Source organism: Pipistrellus kuhlii, unplaced genomic scaffold (assembly GCF_014108245.1).
Source record: "Pipistrellus kuhlii isolate mPipKuh1 unplaced genomic scaffold, mPipKuh1.p scaffold_m20_p_4, whole genome shotgun sequence".
In the NCBI taxonomy this organism is placed as follows: Eukaryota; Metazoa; Chordata; class Mammalia; order Chiroptera; family Vespertilionidae; genus Pipistrellus; species Pipistrellus kuhlii.
The window spans coordinates 71,041,257-71,066,459 of record NW_023425540.1 but is presented as its reverse complement, the minus strand read 5'-3'; the positions used below and the strand labels follow the sequence as shown (position 1 = coordinate 71,066,459).

At 56.2% G+C, this 25,203-nt stretch overlaps 2 protein-coding genes across 2 annotated transcripts in view; one reads left to right on the top strand and one right to left on the bottom strand.

Annotated features, from left to right (window-relative positions):
- Window positions 1–237: 237 nt before the first annotated feature.
- On the top strand, window positions 238–16,637 carry EPHB4 (EPH receptor B4). The gene is made up of 17 exons (XM_036410088.2): window positions 238–770; window positions 3,471–3,541; window positions 3,777–4,064; window positions 4,726–5,122; window positions 6,106–6,261; window positions 6,428–6,760; window positions 7,072–7,196; window positions 7,561–7,726; window positions 8,813–8,915; window positions 9,106–9,170; window positions 9,283–9,396; window positions 9,498–9,745; window positions 12,795–13,010; window positions 13,297–13,446; window positions 13,821–14,014; window positions 14,220–14,375; window positions 15,586–16,637. The coding sequence occupies exons 1-17, from the start codon at window positions 719–721 to the stop codon at window positions 15,713–15,715; spliced, it is 2,964 nt and encodes a 987-aa protein (XP_036265981.1). The 5' UTR covers window positions 238–718; the 3' UTR covers window positions 15,716–16,637.
- ZAN (zonadhesin) overlaps window positions 16,073–25,203 on the bottom strand; it is a 31,217-nt gene continuing 22,086 nt past the window's right edge. The window contains exons 28-39 of the mRNA XM_045571722.1: window positions 24,669–24,880; window positions 24,003–24,144; window positions 23,429–23,676; window positions 22,827–22,956; window positions 22,478–22,649; window positions 22,053–22,223; window positions 21,639–21,778; window positions 21,022–21,221; window positions 20,788–20,926; window positions 20,203–20,343; window positions 18,976–19,078; window positions 16,073–16,094 (exon numbers count right to left, since the gene is read on the bottom strand). Coding sequence (XP_045427678.1) covers window positions 16,073–16,094; window positions 18,976–19,078; window positions 20,203–20,343; window positions 20,788–20,926; window positions 21,022–21,221; window positions 21,639–21,778; window positions 22,053–22,223; window positions 22,478–22,649; window positions 22,827–22,956; window positions 23,429–23,676; window positions 24,003–24,144; window positions 24,669–24,880 — 1,820 coding nt within the window. The remainder of the gene's footprint in view (window positions 16,095–18,975; window positions 19,079–20,202; window positions 20,344–20,787; window positions 20,927–21,021; window positions 21,222–21,638; window positions 21,779–22,052; window positions 22,224–22,477; window positions 22,650–22,826; window positions 22,957–23,428; window positions 23,677–24,002; window positions 24,145–24,668; window positions 24,881–25,203) is intronic.

Below are 25,203 nucleotides of genomic sequence, written 5' to 3'. Positions count from 1 at the left end.
CGCACCCAGCCCAGCGCACTGCGGGGCGGTCCCGGCTCCGCGCCCTCCGCCCCTCCCCCTTCTCCAAACTTTCTCCCAACTTTCCGAGCCGCCGCGCTGCGCCCCGCTCCGCTCCCCTCATGAATTATTCAGCAGCGCGCCATCCAATCAGCGCGCCCCGGCCCCCCAGGCCGAGCCCGGGCTGGGGGCGGCTCCCCAGCTCCCGCGCGCCCCTCCCTCCTGCCTCCGCCAGTCCCGGCCCCGGCCCCGGCCCCGGCAGCCCAGCCCGCGGTCCTGCCCCGTCCGCAGCCTCCCTCCCTCCCTCCCTCCCGCTCCGCTGCCACCCGCCCCGCCGGCGCGCCGCGCAGTCGGCCCCGCAGCGCGAGCAGAGCCACTCCAGGGAGGGGGCTAGGGAGCGCGAGACAGGCCCACCCCCAGCCGGGTGGGGCGGAACCCCGAGGCCCCGGAGGGACCCCGACTCCAGCCACGTCTCTTCTCCGCTCCCGCCCGGCGCGTCCCCTGCGAGGACGCCCCCCGCCAGCCCGCGCGGTGGGGACGCGGGGCCGCACCTGGGCGCCGCCGCCCGGTGCCCGGCGCGCCCGCATGGGCCTGCGCTGAGGCCCCGGCCGAGAGTCCCGCGCGGGGAGTCGGCCTCTACCCGCTCCGAGGGAGGGCTCAGAACTGGGGGGGCTAGCGCCCCCCACACTCAGATCGGATCCGACCGGAGTGAGGCGGCGCCATGGAGCTCCGGGCTCTGCTCTGCTGGGCTTCCCTCGCTGCCGCTTTGGAAGGTGAGTTTCCTTAGCGGCATCCCGCCGCTCCCGGGGCCCCCAAAGTTGGGCCTCGGAGTGGAGGGGCCGACCTCTCCCTACCCCTTCCCGGCACCTCAACCCCAACACTTCGGACCAATGGTACTAGCCCGGGCGGGGGGCGGGGAGGAGGCGGCCCAGCGGGGAGTGGAGTTTTCTTTTGTTTGGAAAAGAGATGGAGTCGGGCTCCGTCCTGGGACGTCCCCCCTGCCCGGGCTCCCCGAACTCTCACTTCTGACTTCAGGCGCCTTGGGCGGCCTTTCCTTTTCTCCCTACGCCAACCTTCAAAACTCTCTTCAAAGTTTCTGATCCACTTCTCGCCTCGGCAAAAAAAAAAAAAAAAAAAAAAAAAAAAAAAAAAAAAAAAAAAAAAAAAAAAAAAGGAAGGTTTCAGGAGAAACAACTGCAGACAAGGCAGAATTCTGTGCTAGGCCAGAGACCGCCCCCACCCCTCATTCCTTGGCATTTACACCTTGAGCCTACAATTTCACACGCCTCTGTCGGGATGGCCACCTTCTGCACTCACTGAACAAATCTCCCAAAGCCACGACCCCAGCCACAGAGAGGCCCCCTGCCTGGTTCCCCCGGCTTGCACCCCCCAGTCCTTTAAATTCTCTCTAGCCCCCAGCCCTGCCCAAGTCCTAGACAAGCTGGCTTCCCTCCAACCCTGCAGGCCAGCAGAAACTGCCCTGTGCAGCCCCTCTCGTCCTGACTCTGCCTGATGACCACCTACCTCCTCGTCTCTCTGAATTCCTCATTTTTCTATATTCTCCCCCAAACTTTCCTCATCCATGAGCCTCTCCCCTTCCTTCACCTCCTAGAGGGGAACCAAGAGCCCTATAAACCCTCCTAATCTCCTTTCAATGAGCTGCACACCCCCCCCCCCCCTTTTTCACTGGAATCAAAGGGGTGTTTGGGGAGGGGGTTTTAGGGAGGCTGCTGAGGAGGAGGAATCAAAGGCAGTTGGAAACCCCTCTCCCTCAGGCTGGGCAGTGCTGCTCGGAGCTGGGGATCAAAGGCTGGGAATGGGGAGAGGGAAGCCTGGCCCGGGCCTCTCAAAGAAAGAAGGGGCAAGCCTGGGAGAGAAAGGAAAGCAGAGAGGAGAGGAAACCCGCCCGGGTGAAGTGGAGGGAGAGGAAAAGAAAAATGCAGAGAGGAAAAGGGAGTCACTTCTGATTGCTGTTGTGAAGTGCTTGCGAGGCCCTAGGCCCACGCTGAGGGCTTTATGTTTTCATGGTTCCCTCAGCCTTGAGGGTGGGAGGGGTTGTTCTCCCATTTTACAGAAGACGAGCCTGAGGCTTAGAGTTCACTGATGTATCCTAGCCTAGGCTGGGTGGAAAGTGGGAGCCGGAAGAGGAGAGAGATGGCTAGAGAAATGGCTAGAGAAATGGAGATGGACAGAGAGCTGGGGAGAGGTGAGAGGCAAAAGAACTAACAGATCCAAAGAGAGCTCCAGGGGGAGGCCAAACCAGAGAAAGTGAGCCACTCAGAGCACAGGGACAGCCCTGAAACAGGCAGCGTGTAAATTGGAGACAGGAAAACACTATCCAGGCTGGAACAATGGAGGGTGGAGACGGCAGCCTCTATCCACCCCTTTCCCAGAACTCTGGCATCCTGTCCCCTGCATGCTGGACTGTCTCTCTCCCTCGGGGGGCCTGGGCCTCACCTGGCTGGCCAGTCCCACCTCACCGCTTGCCTGGGTGGTATCACTTGGTCACCCTGGAAGAGGTTGCCTCACCCACTTGCCCTCCCTTCTCTCCAGCAACCCCCGAGTTGGGAAGTGGGGACCTGGTCCCAGGTGTGCTGCTGGCTGCCCTAGGGGCCGTCTGTCCACCTTGCCTTGGCCTCCGAGGGGATTCCCCTACCTTCCCTCCACCCTCAGCTGCCAGGGCCTGTGCAGTTTCCCCTAATCCACAGCTTCCGCCAGAGGCCCACCCCTCTCTGGAGTCCCTCCCCCAGGCTGAGCTGAGCCAGGTGTGTTCACCACCCCGCAGACACACACACCCCTACAGTCTCCTCCCCTTTTCCTCCCCATAACCAAATCCAGATGTGAGGCCTCTGCAGGCTGGGGCCAGGGCGGGAACCCAAGCATCCCAGCCTCCAGCACTTCCTCCTCTGACACCAGTGAGCTGAAGGGAGGGGAGGGAGTCGGGGTTCTGGCTGGGCCTCTGAGCCCCACCTTCCTGGATCTGAGTGTTGGGTCTCAAAAGGGGTGGGAACATGGAAGAGGTGTAGAGCTGGGGGCAGGGAGGCAGCACCTTGGGGACTGAGGCATTGACCCTGGAGGCCCCGGCCCTGGAAGGGTGTCCCCATGCCAGCAGCCCTTTGCTCACCACGAGGTCAAGGCCAGGGCGGGCTCTAGTTTGATCCTTTTTGACCCGTTTGCTCTTCTCCCTCTTCCAGTGGTTGCACTTTCCCCTATCTTCCAGGGAACTGCCATACTAGGTCTGGGAGTCCTAAGAGGGCAGCCAACCTACCAGCTGTTAGGTGTGGGCTAAACCTTCAGAAAAAGAGGCAAGAAATGGGAGGGCAAGGCTCACTCCCCTCCTCGTCTCTTGTCTCAGCCTGCCTGACTCCTCCAGCTTGGAGCTGCTAGGAGGACCCCCACTATCTCCGTTCCCAGGCATCTGGTCTCCCCTGGGTGTCCCCTAAGCCCTGACTGGCTCTGTCTGTCTGTCTTAGAGACTCTACTGAACACAAAACTGGAAACGGCCGATCTGAAGTGGGTGACGTTTCCTCAGGTGGACGGGCAGGTAAGAGCTGGGCCCAGGAGCTGGGGTTCAGAAGGGAAACGGAAGGACGAGCAGCACCGGTGCTGGCCTGCCCCCCAGGCCACTGCCCCCCAGGCCACAGCAGCAGGAACTAGTGTCCTCTGCACTCTTGCTCTCAAAGGTCCCCTTCCCTCGCCATTCCCGCTCGATGACGAACACCCTCCCCCTGACCTTTTAGCCATTCAGCAGCCCCTCTGCTGACCCCTTCTGCCCACAGTGGGAGGAGCTGAGCGGCCTGGATGAGGAGCAGCACAGCGTCAGGACCTATGAGGTGTGCGATGTGCAGCGCGCCCCGGGCCTGGCCTACTGGCTGCGCACAGGCTGGGTCCCCCGGCGAGGCGCTGTCCACGTGTACGCCACGCTGCGCTTCACCATGCTCGAGTGCCTGTCCCTGCCCCGCGCGGGGCGCTCCTGCAAGGAGACCTTTACAGTCTTCTACTTCGAGAGTGACGCCAACACGGCCACCGCCCACACGCCAGCCTGGATGGAGAACCCTTACATCAAGGTACCCGCTCGGGGCACGGCCAGGGGCCGGGGTGGGGCAGGCCTGTGGTCTAGGGGCGGTGGAAGTGAACTTCCAAGGCCCTTGGGTGGGGTCCTGGGAGCAGGAGCCTCAGGTCTGGAAGGGAAGAAGGTGTTCTGCTCCGTGGAGCCGCAGCATGCAGCTGGGCTGCCGGCCTGGCCGCCAGAGGAGGTTCTCTCTCTCCATTCCCAGGCACCTGGTCTCTACTCTACGGTACTTAGGCCACCCTGCACTCCCCCTTTATTTCCCTACCCCTCACCCTGGAATGGCTTCTCTCTGCCTCTTCTTCCCACCTACGATGTCTTCTGAGTCCCAGCTCCTTTGGGTACCTTTGCTGAGGTGCCCCGCTGTGGGGTCCCACCTGTCATAGCCCTCCTCATACTGTACAACCACATACCCATGTTTCCTTCATTTCCGTTTCCTCCGCGCTGAGTTCAGGACCCGGCATAGGGTAGACTCATGTTGCGTGGTGACAAGTTTTTGTAGGGGAGTGAGTGAGTGAACAGAAAGGGGGAGAGCCGGACAGAGTGTGGACACATCCTAGGAGCTCAGCAAGTGTCTGCGGAAGGATAAGCTAGGAAGAGGAAGACGGTCCTTGGGAGTGGAGCACAGCAGCAGTTGAGTCTCTTCTCGGACCCGGCAGGTAGACACGGTGGCTGCTGAGCATCTGACCCGGAAGCGTCCTGGGGCCGAGGCAACTGGCAAAGTGAACGTCAAGACGCTGCGTCTGGGCCCGCTCACCAAAGCCGGCTTCTACCTGGCTTTCCAGGACCAGGGCGCCTGCATGGCCCTGCTGTCCCTGCACCTGTTCTACAAGAAGTGTGCCCAGCTGACTGTCAACCTCACCCGCTTCCCAGAGACAGTGCCCCGGGAGCTTGTGGTGCCAGTGGCAGGAAGCTGTGTGGCTGATGCCGTCCCCGCCTCTGGCCCCAGTCCCAGCCTCTACTGCCGGGAGGATGGCCAGTGGGCTGAGCAGCCGGTCACGGGCTGCAGCTGTGCCCCGGGGTTCGAGGCCACCGAGGGGAATACCCGGTGCCGAGGTGAGGGCTGGCATGTCCCTGAGAGGGTGTTGCCAATCCTTGTGGGGAAGGTCCTGCACCCTGGTCTTGGGCCACTTTTTGAATTTTCACTTGGAACATTCTTTGCTCTCCTAGCCACTCAGTTTCTGGAGGGCCTCTCTCCCTCCCCTGCCCATTCCCAGCATAGCTCTGAGCCTTCCTCACGTCCACATTCCTCCTGTGTCCACTCTGTTCTGGACCAGGGAGGATGTCCAGGGATGCAGGACCTTCCTGGGCTCAGAGGACCAAGGTGTCATGGTCTCTGCCCTTGTCCATTATGGTTCCTGGCTATTTTCACAACCCATCTTGACAGATGGTGCAAGAATGTCAAATGCTGTGTGTGCTCCTCACCACTTCAGTACGACAGTGGCTGTTAGATCGGCTACTCTATCTTGCTAAGAAAGAAGCATACACATTGCTGTGTCACAAACTTTTCTTCATATTATGATCATTGTATTTCCACTTGATTTACTTTGTAATCCGGCGTGTTTTGGCAGTGTGCATTTAAAATTGTTGTTCTGAGCCTTGGTCTCTGGGTTGTGGGTATCAGGGTTAATCCCTGGTCTGCAGGTTTCCCTCTCTTAGATGTGAGATTTCCGAGCTCCTGCCCTGTTTTCCCTCTTTGCACTTCATGCAGACTTAAAAGCAGCTGCGTGTTTTTTTGTTGTCACTAATCCTCACCTGAGGATATTTTTCCTTTTTTTTTTTTTTTTGAGTGTATGGAAGAGAGGGAGGCAGGAGGAGGGTGAGGAGAAAAACATTGATGTGAGAGAGAGACATCCACTGGTTGCCTCCCACATGTGCCCCTACCAGGGCCAGGGAATGTATAGGCACGTGCTCTTGATGGGGAATCGAACCTGAGACCCTTTGGTCCCTGGGCCAATGTTCTAAACACTTAGCAACACTAGCCAGGGTAAACTGCATGCTTTTTAATGCATGGTTATTGAATGCTTGCTTTCTTTCAGCCTGTGCCCAGGGCACCTTCAAGCCTCTGCCTGGGGAGGGGTCCTGCCAGCCATGCCCAGCCAACAGCCATTCCAACACCATTGGCTCGTCCACCTGCCAGTGCCGCGTAGGGTACTTTCGGGCCAGCACAGACCCTCAGGGTGCACCCTGTACCAGTAAGTGGCCAGTGATCCCTGGGGAGGACCCCCATTCCAGCCTCCACCTTCCCAGGCCTTCCCCTTCTTGACCCTGGCTTGCTGGTGCCCAGCTAAATCGGCGTCTGTCCCACTAGCCACCCCTTCCATTTGCTCAGCCTCTGACTGACTTCCTGGTTTGCTGCAGCCCCTCCTTCGGCTCCAAGAAGCGTGGTTTCCCGCCTAAATGGCTCCTCCCTGCGCCTGGAGTGGAGTGCCCCCCTAGAGTCAGGTGGCCGGGAGGACCTCACCTACGCGCTCCGCTGCCGCGAGTGCCGCCCCGGGGGGTCCTGCACGCCCTGTGGAGGAGACCTGACCTTCGACCCTGGCCCCCGGGATCTGGTGGAGCCCTGGGTCACCATTCGAGGGCTGCGGCCTGACTTCACCTACACCTTTGAGGTCACTGCCTTGAACGGGGTGTCTTCCATAGCCACCGTACCCGTGCCGTTTGAGGCTGTGAATGTCACCACTGACCGTGAGGGTGAGCCTGGGGCCCGGGGGCAGCCTGTGGTCAGATGGGAGAGATGGTGGTGGGTAGAAGCAGCCAGCGAGGTCTGAAGTGGGGAAAGGCAGAGGCTATGGAGTGGGATCAGGAAGTATGGAGCGTCATGGCTCTGGGCGCAAGAGGCAGAAAGAGAGTGAAAAAAAGAGAGTGAGAATTGAGGATAGAAGTCGGAAGGGATTCTTGGGACATCTGGAGGATCAGGACAGGTGTAGCCAGCAGAAGCATCGGGAAAGGTAAGGGACCAACATGCTGAGTGGAAGAGCCCCAACATGCCTTGTCTCTCACAGTGCCACCCCCAGTGTCCGACATCCGGGTGACTCGGTCCTCACCCAGCAGCTTGAGCCTGGCCTGGGCTGCCCCCCGGGCACCCAGCGGAGCGGTGCTGGACTATGAGGTCAAGTACCACGAGAAGGTGAGACCAGGCATCAACCCTGGGGGTGGGGGTGGGAGGGCAGTGTGACGTGCTCTAGGCATGGAGCGCTGGATTGCAGACACTTGGATTCCAGCTCCGTGATCCCTTGGGCCAGCCCCTGGGCCTTTCTGAGCTCAGCGTCCCCATCCGTAATAGAGTTGCCTTGTCACGTGACTATTAAATGAGACAGTGAATGCAAACGCTCAGCACAGTGCACATAAGTCAGCACAGAGGCCTGGCCTGCCGTTACGTTACGTTACAAGACCAGGATGCTCATTGTGGGGGTGCAGGGCAGGGGGAGGTCGGAAGAGCAGCGGAAACTGAGGGCCTGTGCTTATGGCCAACCCCTCCTCCTCCTGGGCAGGGTGCAGAGGGCCCCAGCAGCGTCCGGTTCCTGAAGACATCAGACAACCGGGCGGAGCTGCATGGCTTGAAGCGGGGAGCCAGCTACCTGATCCAGGTGCGGGCCCGCTCCGAGGCTGGCTATGGACCCTTCGGCCAGGAGCACCATAGCCAGACCCAGCTGGATGGTAAGCCTGGGACCAGGCATGGGAGGGGGTGCTGTTCCTGAAGGGCCCCCAAAGCCACATTCCCATGCTCTTTCTCTGAACTGAGGTGTTTGGCCTGGTGAAGAGAGCAGAGGGTCAGAAACCCAAACCAACAGTGGAGTGTGAAGAGCTGTTAGCAGCCTTCCCACCACTGTGTGACCATTAGCAAAAACTTAATCCCTGAGTTTCAGCTCTCTCATCCCCCAAAAATGGAAATGTGAGGCCTCTCTCACAGGGCTCCTCTCTCACAGGGCTCCAGGGAATAAATAAGATGACAGCTGTTAGTTATAATATGCTGGCCCAGGGTTTTAATTTTTTAAACAGTTTTATTGAGAGATGATTCACAAACCAGACACGTCACCCATCTAGGGTATAATTCGTTGACTTTTAGTAGGCCCACAGAGTTGTGCAACCGTCACAATTTTAGAACATTTCGGCACCCCAAAAAAAGACCCTATTCTCCTTTCATCTCCCCCTCTCCCCCCCAGGCCTTGGCAAATACGAATCTACTTTCTGATTTGCCTGTTCTGGGCATTTCATACAAATGGAATCATACAATATATGTTTTTTTGTGACTGGTTTCCTTCGCTTATAATGTTTTCAAGATTTCATCCATATTTTAGCATGTATCAGGGATTCATTTCCTTTATGGCTGAGAAATATTGCACTGCGTGGCTGTGGCACATTTTATTTATTCCTTCACCCATCGATGGACATTTGGGTTATTTCCACTTTGGGGGTATAAACCCTTTCGTTTTTATTTAGCCTTTGGAACCTTTCATTCACATGGAACTTTCTTTGGTCCACCGGTATTTATAACAGAACAAGATCAAACCCACCCCTGGCAGTAACGAGGCTGAAAGCCCCCTCCCTTGCCCTGAGGGGCTCTGAAGGGCCCGATTCACAGCCCATGAGCAGCAGTTGGAAATCCCACTGTTTCCCCCATCCTGCCTCTCCTTCACCCTCCCCGTCCCGCCACGCTGTTCTCAGCGGAGCCACAGCTCATTCAGTTGGTGCAGGGCCCTCGGTGGTCATCGGGTCTGCCTGATCACGTTTTTTCTCCCCCAGAGAAGGAGAGCTGGCGGGAGCAGCTGGCCCTGATCGCAGGCACTGCGGTGGTGGGTGTGGTGCTGGTTCTGGTGGTTATTGTCATCGCAGTCCTTTGCCTCAGGTGAGCGCCCTGGGCGCCAGAGAGGCCCCTGTGAAACCTGCCCTCTTGCTCCGGGGCAAGCCTCCTTGGATGCCCCCAGAGCCCATCTCCACTTGGAATCTTTTTCGATCCCCCTCCTCTCTTCCCATCCTGTCCCTCTGGAAGCATAGATACGTGACTCAGTTTACTTTTTCGTTCCCGTTGGCTCTAGGAAGCAGAGCAGTGGGAGAGAAGCTGAATACTCAGATAAACACGGGCAGTACCTCATCGGCCACGGTAAGTAGGCCTACCCTGAAGGAAACAGGGCTGGGGCAAGGCTGTGAGCCAAGAACGAGGGCATCTGAGTGCAAGAAGTTTCTTGGCTGACGGGCCCCGCACGATTCCCCAGGTACTAAGGTCTACATCGATCCCTTCACGTACGAAGACCCTAATGAAGCTGTGAGGGAATTTGCCAAGGAGATCGATGTCTCCTATGTCAAGATTGAGGAGGTGATTGGTGCAGGTGAGAGGCAAGAGGACTGGACGCTCAGGGGGGAAATGGGGTGGGGAGGGAAGGCAGGGCCAGACCAGGAGGAGAGCTGACTCTTGGCGTCCTTCCTGAAGGGGAGTTTGGGGAGGTGTGCCGGGGGCGACTGAAGGCCCCAGGGAAGAAGGAGAGCTGCGTGGCCATCAAGACCCTGAAGGGTGGCTACACAGAGCGGCAGCGGCGGGAGTTCCTGAGCGAGGCCTCCATCATGGGCCAGTTCGAGCACCCCAACATCATCCGTCTGGAGGGCGTGGTTACCAACAGCATGCCAGTCATGATTCTTACTGAGTTTATGGAGAACGGCGCCCTGGACTCCTTCCTGCGGGTGAGTTCCCTGCCTCCAGCCTCCCAAGTCCACCTACGCTCCCCCAAAGCAGCCACGGGGCTCAGAACCAGGACAGCTGGTGGGTTCCACATCACTCCCCCTTCACCCTTCCTTCTCCTTTAGGAAGGGTTGAGTTCCTTAGGCCTCAGGTGGAACTGGCCTCTCTGTGGAGCCTCTGGCCCTGGGCTATTAAGGGGTCATCATCCTTTTTTATTTATTTATTATTATTAAATATATTTATTTATTTTTTACAGAGAGGAAGGGAGAAGGATAGAGAGTTAGAAACATTGATGAGAGAGAAACATTGATCAGCTGCCTCCTACACACCCTCTCCTGGGGATGTGCCCACAACCAAGATACCTACCCTTGACCGGCATTGAATCTGAGACCCTTCACTCCATAAGCCGACGCCCTATCCACTGAGCCAAACCAGTTAGGGCTCATCCATCCTTTTGACAAATATTCTCTGAGCACTTCCTTGTGCTCCAGCTACTGTCCTAGGCCCGGGAATAAAGCCATGAATAGCTCTGCTCTTGGGGAAGTGTAACGGGGAAGACTGAAAATTAATGAGTAAACCAGCTTTTATAAAAAGTAATCAAGTAGTTTCAGATGTGAAAACAATTAAGAACATGGAAAAGTGGCTTGAGATGAGGGGGAAGAGTTATTTTTGTCACTTTAACAGATTTTACTGAATTTTATTATTTTGTTAATTTTATGTTGCTTGAAAAAAGAAATCAAAACGTTTTCCTACATAGCAAAATAACATTACATCTAGCCCTGGCTGGTGTGGCTCAGTTGGTGGAAGAGTCATCCTGTACACAGAAAGGTGGCAGGTTGGATTCCTGGTCAGGGCACATGGCCAGGTTGTGGGTTCAATCCCTGGCAGGGTCTCGTAAGGGAGGCAACCGATTAATGTTTCTCACATCAATACTCCCTCTCCTCTCCCTTCCTCTCTCTAAAATCAATAAAACTACCCTCAATGAGAATTTAGAAAAGTAATAACACTACATTTAAACAAATTACAATTTCCTGGTGACTTCTAAAACACAGTCGATATCCACATTTCCCCAGTTGTTTCCAAAATGTCCCTTATTATTGGCTTATTCAAACTAGCATGCAGTTCAGGAGCAAGCATTATACCTGACGGTTCTCATTTTTGAGCCTGGCATGCTGAAGAACTGGGCTACTTGTCCCCTTGAATGTCTCACCTTGTAGATTTATCAGGTTCTTCCCTGTGGGGTCATTTAGCTTGTTTATCCATATTTCCCGTAAGAGAAGCTACGTCTAATATTTTGAATGTTCAAAATTAAACATTGGTGGCCAGCCTATATTGGGGGTGCTGTGAATGTCACATGACACCCCATCAGGATACACGGGCCACCTGGCTCCCCCATGAGTGATGATGAGGTTGACCTGGAGTGGTGTGATCATGGCTTGACTCTCCCTGTGGACACAGGAGTCTATTTCATTGGTGCCTGAGAGAGATCCTGTTGCAGGGAGGGGAAGAGGGTCTGTTTTAGAAGAGATGACATTTGGGTCAATGGGAAAGAGCCAGCCTTGAGAAGATGGGGAAGAATCGTGTTGGGGGCAGAGAGCAGAGACCAGAGTGGTCAACAAGAAGCAGCAAGGCAGGCGAGGCTGAACCTGGGGAGCAGAGGAACCTTGGTGGGCCTTAATGCAGGTGGTGGCCCTGCCACATGGACCTCTTGGCCTTGGTCAGGAATTTGGATTTGATTAGTTCAAGGGCCAGTCTCCGGAGGAGTTTCCGTAGGAGATCCCTTTGGTGGGTGCTGGGGAACAAGAGTGGAAGGAAGCCAAGAACCAGTGAGGAGACTTGTCATTCAGGCCGTGAGGGTTGGCTCGGGGCGCAGAGAAGAAGTTGGATTTGGGGTATGTTTTGGAAGCAGGGCCAGCAGAACTTGCTGATGGGTTGGCTATAAGTAGCTGGAGAGGGGAGAAAAGGGAAGAAATTGTGGAAGCACCGAGGTCTATGCTCTAAGCATCTGGCAAGTGGTATTTCCACGAACAGATCCAAGGCTGGGGGTGTGTTCAGGATTGGAGGATGGATTCAGAATTCTGTTTTGGACTCTGGTGTCCCTGGCCCTGCAGGGCTGCCGAGGGACCCCTGCATGTTAGCTGAACCCAGAAGATGAGATTAGTTAACCATTTCTGATCGCTTGGTTACCTGGTGAGAGCAAACTAGAGGTCAAGGACAGTGTTTAGACCTTGACCTTGGTTTTGATGCTGTGGGTGCTGATGGTGCCTCCTCGATTCCTCCCTCTCTCTCTCTCTCTCTCTCTCTCTCTCTCTCTCTCTCTTCTTTTAAATATATTTTATTGATTTTCTTACAGAGAGTAAGGGAGAGAGATAGAGAGCTAGAAACGTCGATGAGAGAGAAACATCGACCAGCTGCCTCTTGCACACCTGCCACCGGGGATGCGCCCGCAACCAAGGTACATGCCCTTGACCGGAATCGAACCTGGGACCTTTCAGTCCGCAGACCGACGCTCTACCACTGAGCCAAACCGGTTTCGACTCGATTCCTCTCTTGATACTACACACAGTCTAAGAAGGCTGAGCTAGATTTTGCCTCACAAGAGTGTTTGGCAGCTCACAGCACACTCTTGTCAGAGCTCTGTTACTCTTCAGTTTGCAGGACACAGCTCTCTCCACTGAGCCAAACCGGGTAGGGCAGAATTCTGTTGCTCTTAAATAAAAAGAATTTGTTGAGTATGTCTTGGGTATAAAGCACTGTACGAGATTAAAAGGAGAAAACATTTAAATCTCTCCTTACAGCCTAATTAAGAGAATGAATGTATATATTTGAAACGGGAACATTTTATAAGCGTTGTGTTATGACAGTGTAGTAAGAGCTCAGAGAACTTGGGATAAGGAGAGAAATAGGGCTTACCTGGGAAGTCTGCAGGCCTGTTCTGCAGGGGAACACGATGTGGATCTGAAGTGGCAAATATGGTTTAGAATGTGGAAGGAAGGGGGAACGGAGAGTGAACTACGCTAACCATGCCCCTCTCTCCTGCTTGGTCTCCAGTTGAACGATGGACAATTCACTGTCATCCAGCTGGTGGGCATGTTACGGGGCATTGCCTCAGGCATGCGGTACCTTGCTGAGATGAGCTACGTTCACCGTGACCTGGCTGCCCGAAACATCCTGGTCAACAGCAACCTTGTCTGCAAGGTTTCAGACTTTGGCCTTTCCCGATTCCTGGAGGAGAACTCTTCTGACCCCACCTACACGAGCTCTCTGGTGAGGCCGAGGGACTGACCTAGGAATTGGGCTCTTAGGGCCAGGTGGGCAGGAGCAGGTGGGAGACTGGGGGGTTGACAGCTCTGATCTAGGGACAGGATGAAGGAGCAGACCACAGAAGTGGGGGGATCCGCTTAGGGAATCTGACTTCTGGTTGTGTATTAATAGAAAGAGAATTGCATTGGGAGCTGGGTCCCAGGAAGAAAGGAGATCTGGGCTAGGGGAAAAGCAAAGACGGACAGAGTAGTTGGGTCCCTCCTCTCATCTTTGCCTTCTTCATCTTTAGGGAGGAAAGATTCCCATCCGATGGACAGCCCCTGAGGCCATTGCCTTCCGGAAGTTCACATCTGCCAGCGATGCCTGGAGTTACGGGATTGTGATGTGGGAGGTCATGTCTTTTGGGGAGCGGCCATACTGGGATATGAGCAATCAGGATGTAAGTGTCCCAGGACCCTACTATGTTTTCTTGAATGTTCCCACCAGGGATATGGGTGGGGACGGGGTTCCCAGAGAGCTCATCCCTGCTGGGTCCTTGAGATGATGAGAGTATCACAAAGAAGAGTTGATCTTTGTGGCCAAGAGCATGTTTGGTCACAGGACACAGGATGGAGGGCACAGTTGGGATTACACATCTGAACCACAGCCCGAGTGGCTAGGGCTTTGAGTCAGAGCCGGCCTCAACCCCCCTAGTTTTGCCATTCTGGAGCGCTGTCGCACCCATCCAAGCATCTGCTAAGTCACCATTTCCTTAAGGTCCTTGGCATCCTCATCCTCCCAGGACATCCTCACCCAGTTCTCCTGTCATTCTAGGTGATCAATGCCATTGAACAGGACTACCGGCTACCCCCTCCCCCAGACTGCCCCACCTCCCTGCACCAGCTCATGCTGGACTGTTGGCAGAAGGACCGGAACGCACGGCCCCGCTTCCCCCAGGTGGTCAGTGCCCTCGACAAGATGATTCGGAACCCTGCCAGCCTCAAAATCGTGGCCAGGGAGAATGGCGGGTGAGGACTCCTAAGAATGGGCCCCCCTTGCTGCACTCTGCCACGCCCTTCCTCCCTCCTTCCCCTCCCAAAATCTCCAAAAAAAGTGTGTTCCTTTGTGGGTATGTAGGATTGTCCCTGGCTGCCTCTCCAAGGCTGGGCTCACTGTTGTCGACATCCTGACACAGCCCTGGTCCTCAGAGCATCCCTCCATCCTGCCTTCCAGGGCCTCACACCCACTGCTGGATCAGCGGCAGCCTCACTACTCGGCTTTTGGCTCTGTGGGTGAGTGGCTCCGGGCCATCAAAATGGGAAGATACGAAGAGAGTTTTGCAGCTGCTGGGTTTGGCTCCTTCGAGCTGGTCAGCCAGATTTCCGCTGAGTAAGTCATGGCTGAAACTGGAGACTGGCGGGGGGGGGGGGGGGGGGGGGTGGTAGAGCCAAGCCCGAGGGGCACCTGGGGACCAGAATCCAGCGCACTGGTTCATCAGGGGCCTTTGGGGTCAACTCCTGGTGCCAGCTTTTCTAGGAAGGCAATAACAGCTGCTGGGGCTGAAAGCCCAGGGAATCTTCCAGGCCAGCTGTGACCGCCTCACCCTCTTGCACCATTTCAGCCCTCCGTCCTTTCTCCCTGCCTGGCAATCTGTATCTTTGTGCATCTCTCTGCATTCCAGACCCTGCTCTCACATTAACAACGTGTCAACTTTGGATGTTTTCCCACCCATAAAAGGAGAAGATTGGACTAGGTTTTGGAGAACCTTTCCAGCTTTAATGTTAAATAGTTTTATTTCAACGCTTCCCAAATACTTTCCCCCCCCTAGTTTGGCTCTCTCTGATACTTCTCCTTTCTGCCCTCCTATTTCTTTCCCAAGGACTCTTCTGGCCCCAAATCTGAAAAACAGAATAGGAGACATAGAAATCTGGAACCAGAGGGTCCAGGAGGCCCTCTCCCTGGCGGGACAGGTCGCAGGCCGGTCTGCCTCACCAGGACTGGGCCCTCTCCTCTCCTCACAAACTTGTTTCAACCTCTCCTTGACACAGGTTCTAGCTCTCCGTTTCCCGCCTCTTCTTTTTTCCCTTATCTCAGTCTCCAGGCCTCAGGATGGAGTGGGGAGGCGGTTTGTTTTCCCCCTTCCCTCCCCTTCCTTTCCACCCAGCCCTTCCTCTCCGGCCTTTCCCTCCTGCCGGCTCCTTTCTCCTCTTAAAGCAATCTGTGCATCCCCTTCCCCCATTTTGTGGGCCTTTCTTTCCTTTTCTGATTCTCTGCCTTAATCCTCGCTGGAGCTTCCATCCAGGCAGACCCCGCCCCGCAACCTCCCATCTTTAGACCCCGCCCCCCTCGGCCAGGGGCCTGCTGGATACTTAAGTCTGGTACCCTGCTGGGGCCGGGCTGGACGGCAGCCTAGCTCCTAAATCCTGCAAAACACGTGTGACCCTTCCCCTCCTTCCCTCCTCCACCCCACCCCCACCCAGGCTCCCGATGGCCTTCCTGATTGGCTGGCAATCCGGGGGCGGTGACCAGGTTTCTGGAGCTAAGCTAGGAGAGTGGTCCCAGCAGCCTTATGGCCTCACCTAACTCTCTCCTTCCTCAGGGACCTGCTCCGAATAGGAGTCACCCTGGCGGGACACCAGAAGAAAATCCTGGCCAGTGTCCAGCACATGAAGTCCCAGGCCAAACCTGGAGCCCCAGGGGCGTCGGGAGCACCAGCCTCCCAGTACTGACTTGCACCTCTTCACTGGCCCCGCGGCTCTGGAGCAGCAGGAATTCCCGTGCTGGGGACACCGCTCCCCTTCTTTTGGGGGCAGAGTCAGGTGGGGACCCAAGAGGCCCCCATCCCTGCACCCCATTGGATTGCACTTTGAACCTATGGGGGTGGGGAGCTGGCAAAGGGGAGAGTCAGCATTTGGGGACTCTGCCGTAAGGGAGTGTAGAAATAATGTTCCCCGAGGGTGGGTGTGCCCCCAGGTGGGTGTGGCCAGAGGGGAAGGAAGTGCCCAACACCTGCCAACTCCCCGGGGTGGCCGTGTGCAATCCCCTCAGCTTCCCTTTGATCCCCAGTCAGGGCCCCGGGCCCCTCCTCACCGGGAAGGGCCGCAGACCCTGTAGACCAAAGAGAAGAGGGTGGTAAGCCTGTAAGCTCGGGAGTGGAGCACCATAGTGGGAAGCGGGAAGGGCGTCGTGCCCAGTGACAAAACCATTGGACCCGGATGTCCCAACCTTGCTGCTGTCTCCCCCGAACTCAGTTTTCCCTTGTAAATGCCCCTCCCCCAGCTGCTGCCTTCATATTGAAGGTTTTTGAGTTTTAATTTTTGTTTTTGCTCTTATTTTTTTCTTCTCTCTCTCTTTTTTTTTTTTTTTACTGTCCATGTCATAACTTTTTGTGTCGGAAGGGACCTGTTTCGTCATCCCCTCCTTTGCCCACGTTGAAACAGGAACCCATTGTTGTGTGTCTTTTCAGAACAGTGCCTTGGTCAGGCCACAGCCCCTAGACCCCTGCCCCACCAAGTATCCCCAAATTGTGTCCATGAGGGGGTGTGGGGGGCAAGGCGGCCGTAGAAACCAGAGACAGACACTGGTGCTTGGAGGGGTTCTTAAATTATATTTAAAAAATTTTTTTGTATAAATAAAAGAAAATGGGAAGTTCCCAGCCCCAGGGTGTGTTTGAGGTGGTGGGGTGGGGGCAGTGGGAGATGAGTCATTGGCAGCTGCTTCTAACCGCTCTGCATGGCTCTGCCAAGAGCCCGGGGCACCTCCGGGGTGGGGCTGCCCCCCTCCCCTCCCTTGCCCTGGTTCCCTAGCCCTGGAAGGGTGCTTGTTTGAGGCCAAGAGGAGGCCTTGAGCTCCTGGTTCTGCTCTATAGCCCCCTGAAGTGGGGGGAGAACCCACTGGGATGGGGGTCCAGGCAGCTGGAGACAGATGTAGACCAGATGTTGACCACGGGCGGGTTTGAAGGCACAGGGGGAGTGTCTGTGTCGGCTGTGGGGGAGGTGCAGCGAGCTGGGGTGGAGGATGCAGGCCCCCACGTGTGTACACATAACACAGATGCTGGGCTGGATCAGGAGGACAATTCCCCCTTTCAAGATGCTGCCCAGGCAGGTCCTTTCAACCTCTTGGGAAGGAGAGGGGGAAGGTATTTGGGTGTCTTCCCCCACTTCTCCCTCCCGAACAGAAGGATGAAGATGGGGTCAATCCCCATTGCTTTTCTCTGCCATCTTCTGTTTGTTTCTTCCCGGTCTGCCCGCCCGCAGGGACACCTGCAGGGGCAGGCCTGGACTGGGGCAGCTTTGTTTAACGGGAGCAGCTGTTCTTTCTACATCTCAGCTGCTCCCCCTGTTGTGGTGTTGGGGTCAGTGCAGGCAGGATCCTTAATCATAGCTCTGCCTCTCCCAGCCCAGGGAGCCTCAGGCAGTGATCCCCTCTCAGTCGTCTGGAATCCTCTGTCTCCTCATCTGATGAGATCCTGCCCACATTATACCTCCAAGAGACCGAGGGAGGGACTCAGTCTTGCCAAGGACAAGGGGTGTGGATCCCGGAGGAGGAGGTCTATCTGGAGAAGGCTGGCTCAGGCCACCCGCTTCCCCTGACAACTGGACCCTTGGCTGAGAAGGTGACCTGAGCTGGCAGGCGAGGAACAGATGGGGGAGCAGGCACAGATGAAGAACAGGTAAAGGGTTAAAGACGTGGTGGTCTGTGCAGGTATCTTCAGGAAGCCTGGGGCACCCAGATCAAAGCATGGCCAGCCCAGTTCCAGAGTCCCTGAGCCTGCCTACCGCACCCTGCCGTGGGAGCTGCCTCCTTCGGCAAAGCTTCAGGGTGGTCTGGCCACGGGCACTCCTTCCTCCCAAGCCCTACCCCCAAGCACGTTAGGTCTTGCTTCCTAAAAGGTAAGTGGCTGCAGGGTCAGTGATCTAGAGGATAAGCACTGAGTGAGGCATCTCTCTAGAACCCACTGTCCTGCCTGCATTGGTACCCAAGCCACTGACCCTTGGGGTCCTACATCCTGATTCCCCCCCACCCCCCCAGTTGGGAGCCTTTCTTTCCTTTGAGCCCAAGGAGGCTGTCCCACCCCCCTCTGCCAAACAAGGAACTGCCTGGTGCCAGGCACAAGGCAGGGGTCGGCGTCAAAAGGTTTTCCCTTTGACCTCAGGCTGAAGTGTGGGGGTGTTGTCTCTCCTACTAAGATAGAACGTGGTTAAGACTCCTCAGCAAGAGGCCCCAGGTCCCACTCTGTTGCCACAGTAACCCTTAGATCCTTTTGGGAAATGGGTGTGTGCATAAGGTGGGGACCTCCTCAGAGGATCCTAGGCCTGTTCACCCCTTTAAAATAAAACACTCCCCGTTCTTAGCCTCTGCCCACAAGTCATCGCATCGTTAGGAATGTCAAACTCCTCAGGTCCACTTCACTACCCCCGGTGGGAAGCTCAGGGGCCAAGTCCTCTGAGCACGAGGATTCCTAGGGGGAAACAGGACGAAGGCAATCTTTTCTCCTGTGTCCCAGACGCCAGAGGGCTGACTGCCCACCCAGATGTGGCTTTGCTTAAGGAACAGACCTCACCTCCTCAGACATCCCCTCTCTGGACATTCTCTAGATGGCAGCCTGATGTCTTTACATACCCCTCCCTCCTATTCCTCCCCCTACGAGGATCCAGCTCACAGACCCTTCCACCACGATTATATGGAAATCCACATCTCAAAACAAATAATTTTATTTTCTCTCTTCCTTACTCAGGACAACTCAAACTAAGTGACTTTGCAGGCAGGTTCTGGAACAAAACCTGGGGGGAAGGGAGAAAGCCTGTGTCAGAGGCTGCCTTCGCTCCCGGCTCTGGGCAGTGGGGTTGGTTCTCACCTGTGCCTGCCAGCCTGTCTCTGTGCCGGCTCCGCGTTTTCTCCCTAGGGGATGGTGGGGAAAAGAGAGGGTCAGTGCCCACTCCCCATGTCCACTCACCCCCCCCCCCAGCTGCCCTCTCCCCGAACTCACCTCCTCCTCTTGCTCTTGGAAACACATTTTCTGACCACCACCAGCACTATGACCACCACGAGCACCAGCATGCCCAACAGGATGACCACAAAGCTGGACACTTCTGGAATGGGGTAGGAAGGGGTGGAGGAGGAGACGCGTGCTTTTGGTCTTTGGTTGTCGTCCTGAAGGTCCTGCATCCCCTAAGTCCCTGGCTGTGACTGGTAACTCTCCAGGGGGCTGTTGCCCCAGGGGCTCCGAGTCCTTAGTGGCACTCCCTCCCCCAAGAACTCTCCGTTTCTGGGCACATAGCTCCCGTGAGCCTTTTAGGGGGGTGTCATCCAGTTAGTCCCTGGAGTCCAGGGCAGCCTCTCCACCAGCACTTCTCAGAGAAGAAACCTAGAATGACTTCAGTCGCCTGGGAACTTGTTAAAACGCAGACTTCTGGGCCCACTCCAGATCTACCAAATCCGAGTCTCTGGGGATGAGTCTCGGAATAAATGTGTTAAATAAGCCAACCCTCCCAGCCCTGCCCCCTTCCCAATCTTAAGTAAGACAAAGTTGGAGAGTCACTGGCCCAGAGGCTCAAGGGAATTGTAGTTTTGGAGGGGGAAAGACAACAAAAGGTCTTGGAAAGGCCTGGAGTGATACAAGAGGGGAAGGAACAGTGGGGGTGAGGCATATAGACCTCAGAAGAGAGCTGGGATCAGGGAGGTTCCACAGTGACTCAGATTCTTGGAGAACCTGTCTTGTTAATCTCTAGGGATCATATTATAATAATATTATATTTTCTAAAATATAGATTATATTAATACTATATTACCTATCTGTTATATGTCTGTAATACCTATTAGATGTGAACATTATACACTGAGTGGCCAGATAATTTGATCTCTGAACACATAATAATCTGGCCATTCATTGTGTGTGTGTGTGTGTATTTATTTTATTTATTTATTTTTTAGAGGCCCAGTTCATGAATTCATGCATGGGTGGGGTCCAGCCAACCTGGCCAGAGGTAGGGGACATGGGCCACTGGCTGGTCTGCCTGCTTGAGGATGGAACTCCTGGTTGAGGGGACAATTTTCATATTAGCCTTTTATTATATATAATATATATACTGAGTGGCCAGATTAGTATGGGTTCAGAGATCATAGTAATCTGTCCACTCAGTGAACACATGGAATAGTGGCAGCTGCTGGTGGGGCAGGGACTCTGAGGATACAGGGCCAGAGAATAAATTCTTACCTGGCTTTTCGGGGAGTGGCATGTCCCAAAGCTCCGTGCAGAGGTCTCCTCCGTAACCAAGTGCACACTCACAGGTGAAGTGGGCGCCCTGCTCCTGGCAGTGCCCATCGTTCTGACAGGGGTTCCGCAGACATGGGCTTTCTACAAGGACGAAAGGGGTGCTGGGAGTGGTTCTGGGAGGACACCCCAGCCCAGGAGAGGGAATAAAGCAGCAGCTTCCACTCCTGTCTCTGCACTCACTAGCCCTGGCTCTAGGGAAATTGTTCACCTCACAAGTCCTTGTTTTTTTAACCTGTGAAACGGGAAGACTATGCTTCTACCAAGTGCTGAGTAAGGACTAAAGGAGATCATGGAAGGCTGATGCTAAGCGCTTGGCCGACAGCAGCTGCTCAGGACGCATCAAGTCCTTAACCTCTGCCCCTCTTGACAAAGGACGGGGCTAAGTGAGAAGAAGCGGAACTAAATGGCACAAACTTCCTGGCATTGATGGGGAGGAGTCCCAGCCATAGGACAGGGAGACAGTCTCAATCCAGGGAGGTCTGAGCTATGGAGGCAGCTGGAAGCCACGGGGTGATCCAGGCTCACCTCGGAAGCAGCCACGAGTGAGGTTCCCCAGGGTGCAGATTTCCCCGACGCTGCAGCCGAGGCGCTCACACAGCAGGTGCTCTGGGCTGACACAGGTGCAGCGCTGAGAGCAATCCTCAGTCACAAAGCTGTCACCCCGCTGGGGAGGGAAGAAGAGTTGGGAGGAGAAGGTCCTAGTTTCCTGTCTCCACACCTCCACCCCCACTCCCCCAAGGCCTCCCACACACCCCTGACCTGGTAGTAGATGCCATTGTTGGTGCAACCGCAGTGGGCCAGGGGGAGGCTCCGGGCACCACTGTAGATGTAGCCTGGGAGGCTGGCACAGCCTTCCACACAGGGGCCCTCACAGTCCCTGGGAGCCGCCAGGTTGGCACAAGAGGCAGGGCAGCGTGTCATACAGCTCTGATAGAGGGTATTGGCTGGGCACGCCAAGGCTGAAGGGACAGAGACACAATCAGAGAGTGGCCAGCTGGGGTCGGCCCAACAGGTGTGAGGAGCGTAGGACTGGAGGGGAAACGAGGTCTCCAACAACCGAGCATCGTTCCAACTCGGCCAAGAAGGTATAGGCAAGGACGCCAGAGCGTGGGCTGGCTCTGAGGGTCTCTGTGACATTAAAGCACATGAAGGAAATGGAGGAGAAAAGGTGGCCATTGGTGAGAAGGAGCAAGATCGGGGACGGTGGGGTTGGAGCCTCCCTGGGGGAGGCAGAGCGGGCTTAGGTTGGGAGGACGCCGGCTTGGTGAGCGTTGAGTGATGGGGCACCCAGAGGGGAAGCCCCAGGTAGGAGCAATGCGGTGGCACTGAGCTGAGCAGAAGCAGAAATGGCTGACGGGGTCGGGTCAGTGCCTCACCGCAGTGAGTGTGGTCCCGCCAGCTGGCCAGGGTGGCGCCTGCCTCCTGGCAGATGATGGCGTAGGCGCTGAGAACGTGGCAGCGCAGCTCCTCCTGCTCCTCAGGGTCCCGGGTGACGCACAGGTCAAACACACAGTGCCTAGGGGAGCCGTGGGGACAGCTGAAGGCCGTCAGAGGGGGAGGAGGCAACCACACCCAGCCCTGCAGAACAAGCCTGGGAGCCCCACCAGAAAGAGTGTATGCGTGTGTGCATGTGTGTGTGCAGTGCATGTGCATGTGTGTGTGTGTGTGTGTGTAGGGGGCGGGTCACAAGGTATGGAGGCCACAGAGAGGTGAGCCAAACAGCAGAAGTGAGAGACAGGCAGCAGGACCCAGAGAAAGGCCATTCCCGGTGTCCTGGGCTCCTGACTCACTGCTGGAAGGGCTCCGGGGCCACAGTCTGGTGGCAGGCGGCAAAGGGGCCCAGGGGGTCCGCCATCACCCCACAGGCCTGGGTGCTGTTGATGAGCTCCAGCTGCTCTGGGCTGCATTCTGACACACCGAAGCCTGCCTTCTCCTCTCCCTCCTCCTCCTCTCGGATGGACCTGGGGCAGAGACAGCCACGGGCCAGGGGAGGCTCACAGAAGCTCGTGGATTGAGAAAGAACTGAGGGGAGAGCATGGGCACAGGAGCCCCTCTACCCCCAGGATTAGGAGAATCAGGCCAGTGTGTCCGGGCACTCGCCTGCGGGTTTCCTCCGCTGCTGAGAATATGGGGTGGGCGGGGTGCGGACAGATACTGTGTTATTGCTCAGGCCCTGGAGCCTGGGCCTCCCTGCCCCAAGCCCCGGCCCTCTCACCTTGAGAAGCGGGGGAGGCCTCCCTTGGTCTTCACCTCCCAGCTGTTGCCAAAATTGATGAGGTTCTGAGTGAGGGCACCATTGGGCAGCATGAATTCATTGTTCTGGTTCTTGTCAAAGTTCCCGCACAGGCCACTCACCAGCCCCAGGTACGTGCTGGGCAGGGAGATCACTGCAGAAGGAAGGGGTATCCAAGACTCCCTACCTCTTTGCTTTCCCACCCTCCCGGGGCCTCCACTGGAGCTTGGGGCCCCACTCCCAGGCAGGGGTCCTCTCCCACCATGTCTAAGATGTGGTCCTCCCCCGGCCCTCCATCCCAGAAACATCCCATGTCCCCAGCCTCAGGTACCTGCATTGTCCTTCCCATCAAAGCTGACAGTCAACTCAAAATCAGTGATCAGATACAGCCGTTGGCTCCGAATGATGACCTGCAGCTGCTTGTTGGGGTTGTAGGGGGTGTCCATCTTCTGGTCATTGACCTGGAGGGAAGGCAGGAGTCAGGAAGCCCTGACTCAACCTGCGCCCCCGCAGCTATGGCCCTGCCTCGCTTGGCACAGCCCAGGGCCTCTCTGTGTCACTGCTCCATGGAAGGAGACACGCCAGTAGGCTTCGCTGTCTGTGTGGCAAAGGCCTCCCAGAGATCTGCCCCTCTGCAGCCCCGGCCCCTTTTCTTGCAAAAACATTAGCGGAGTGGATGGCTCGGTAGTTCCCCAGGCGGCTCCACCTTCTCGTTGCAGGCTCGCTCTCTCTCATTCCCATTCCCTTTCTCTCTCCAGCCTGTTGCTTAATCACATGCCTCCACCGCCTCTCCTCACGACATGAGTATGACACCACTAACTCCGAGTTCTAGAATCAGGCAGCCGCCGTCAGAAACTTCCCCGGGGAACGGAGTCCAGGCTTCACCGGCTCCAGGCGGCCTCCCCAGAACCCCCGGCCTGGCCCGCCTCTTACCACGAGCTGCAGTTCAGCCTGGAGCTGGACTGTGTAGCCGTAGACGATCACAATGACCTCCTGCAGGAAGATCTGGCCGAGGGGCATGTGCACTTTGTTGCGTCCCTCCACGGCCAGGGGCTCCACATTCCTGGGGAGCGTGTCCACGGTCTTGACCAGAATGTAGGTCATGCGGCCCAGGAAGTGGTAGCTAACGCCATCGAACGTGTGGTAATGGGGGTCTCCGAAGACCGAGCAACGTTCCAACTCTGCCAAGAAGGGCCATTTATGAGAAGGCACCCTGCCCAGATGTAATGGCCCCCAGAATCCTGCCCCGGTCTCTTGTCGCCCCCCGCCCCCTTAGCCCTGAGCCCCCTTGATACCTAAGCTGAAACTTTCCCCTCTCTCAGTCCCATTAAAAACCCAAGAGCATCTCCTCGTCCGGTTCCCTCTTTTTGCCCTTAAAAGAGTGAATCCCATTGAGGGTCATGACCCACAGGGAGCCACAGAGAACACAGGCCCGCCCCATGCCTGAGCTTGGCCTTGTCTCTGCAGAGCTTTGCAGCCCCTGTCGCCTCCCGCGTGCCTCCCTTACTGTGGAGGGCGCAGGTGCTGCTGCCGTTGGAGCTGGACTGGCAGTGAGAGCCAGAGGGGCAGACGAAGGGCTGGCACTGAATGGCTCCTGCTCTGCAGGTGCAGTTCTGGGTGCAGCCATTGGAGAGCCAGGTTTTCCCTGTCTGTGGAAACCATAGGAAGAGCAAGGGAATCAGGCGGGAAGGCCAGTTCTCCTTCCTCTCGCCCCTTCAGCCCAAACCCACAGTCTAAATAGCTTAATGCGCGCAGGCTAGAGGCATTTATGGAGCCATCCACACACTTATGTCTCTGTACCACCCCCTGGAGGCACTGTGCTTGGTGTTTTACATATGTTCTTCAGGAGTTAACTACTGGACCCGTCTTACAGATAAGGAAACTGAGGTAACACAGTTCCTTGAGTTAGGATTCAAACCAAGGCCATGCTCTCCAATACACTGTGCTGTATCCCAAGTTTTGGATTCCTCAGATCCAAACCACCACCACCACCTCCTTCTCCCCCCCTTCCCTCCCTTCCCCACAGCCCAGGCCTGGCTGGAGACTGCCCTGCCCTGTTGCCCCAGGTCGGGCCAGCCACACAGACACGGCACCCCAAGCTGATAGAGGTTGAGGAAGGAGAGAGTACCATCCTCAAGGTGTGCGGGTCCCACCCAACCTCCTTCCCACTCACGGGGAGGGAGCGGCCCTGGGCATCCCTGCAGCTGCACTGAGTCCTGGGCACACACTGCTGCTCGCTGAGCACGTAGCCAGGCAGGCAGATGCAGCCCTCCTCACAGGTGGAGGGAACTTTCGTCTCATCACACTGGCCTTCCATGTCCCAGCAGGAGCGCGAGCAGGAGGGAACGCAGGACGTGTAGGTGCTGTGGGAGGGGCATTCCAGAGCTGGGGGAAAGGAGGGGAAGGGTAAAGACTTAGTGACCGTGGGCTGTGTGCCAGGGCCCCAGGGAAGGAAGGAAGAAGAATGGTTCTCCCAGTTCAGCATGGGAGACAAAAGATTGGAAACAACTGGGAAGTCCATTACTAGGAAACTAGTTAAATAAAAGATGATGAGTGGGTTACGATAGAACAATGGAACAGTATTCAGCTGCAAAACCAAGTGGGACGTGGCTATCCGACACGGAAGAGAATATCTGATATAGTAGCATCGCCAAGTTAGATTGTCAAGTGAAAAAAATAAAGTGCAAAATACCGGGTCTCAAAGGTGA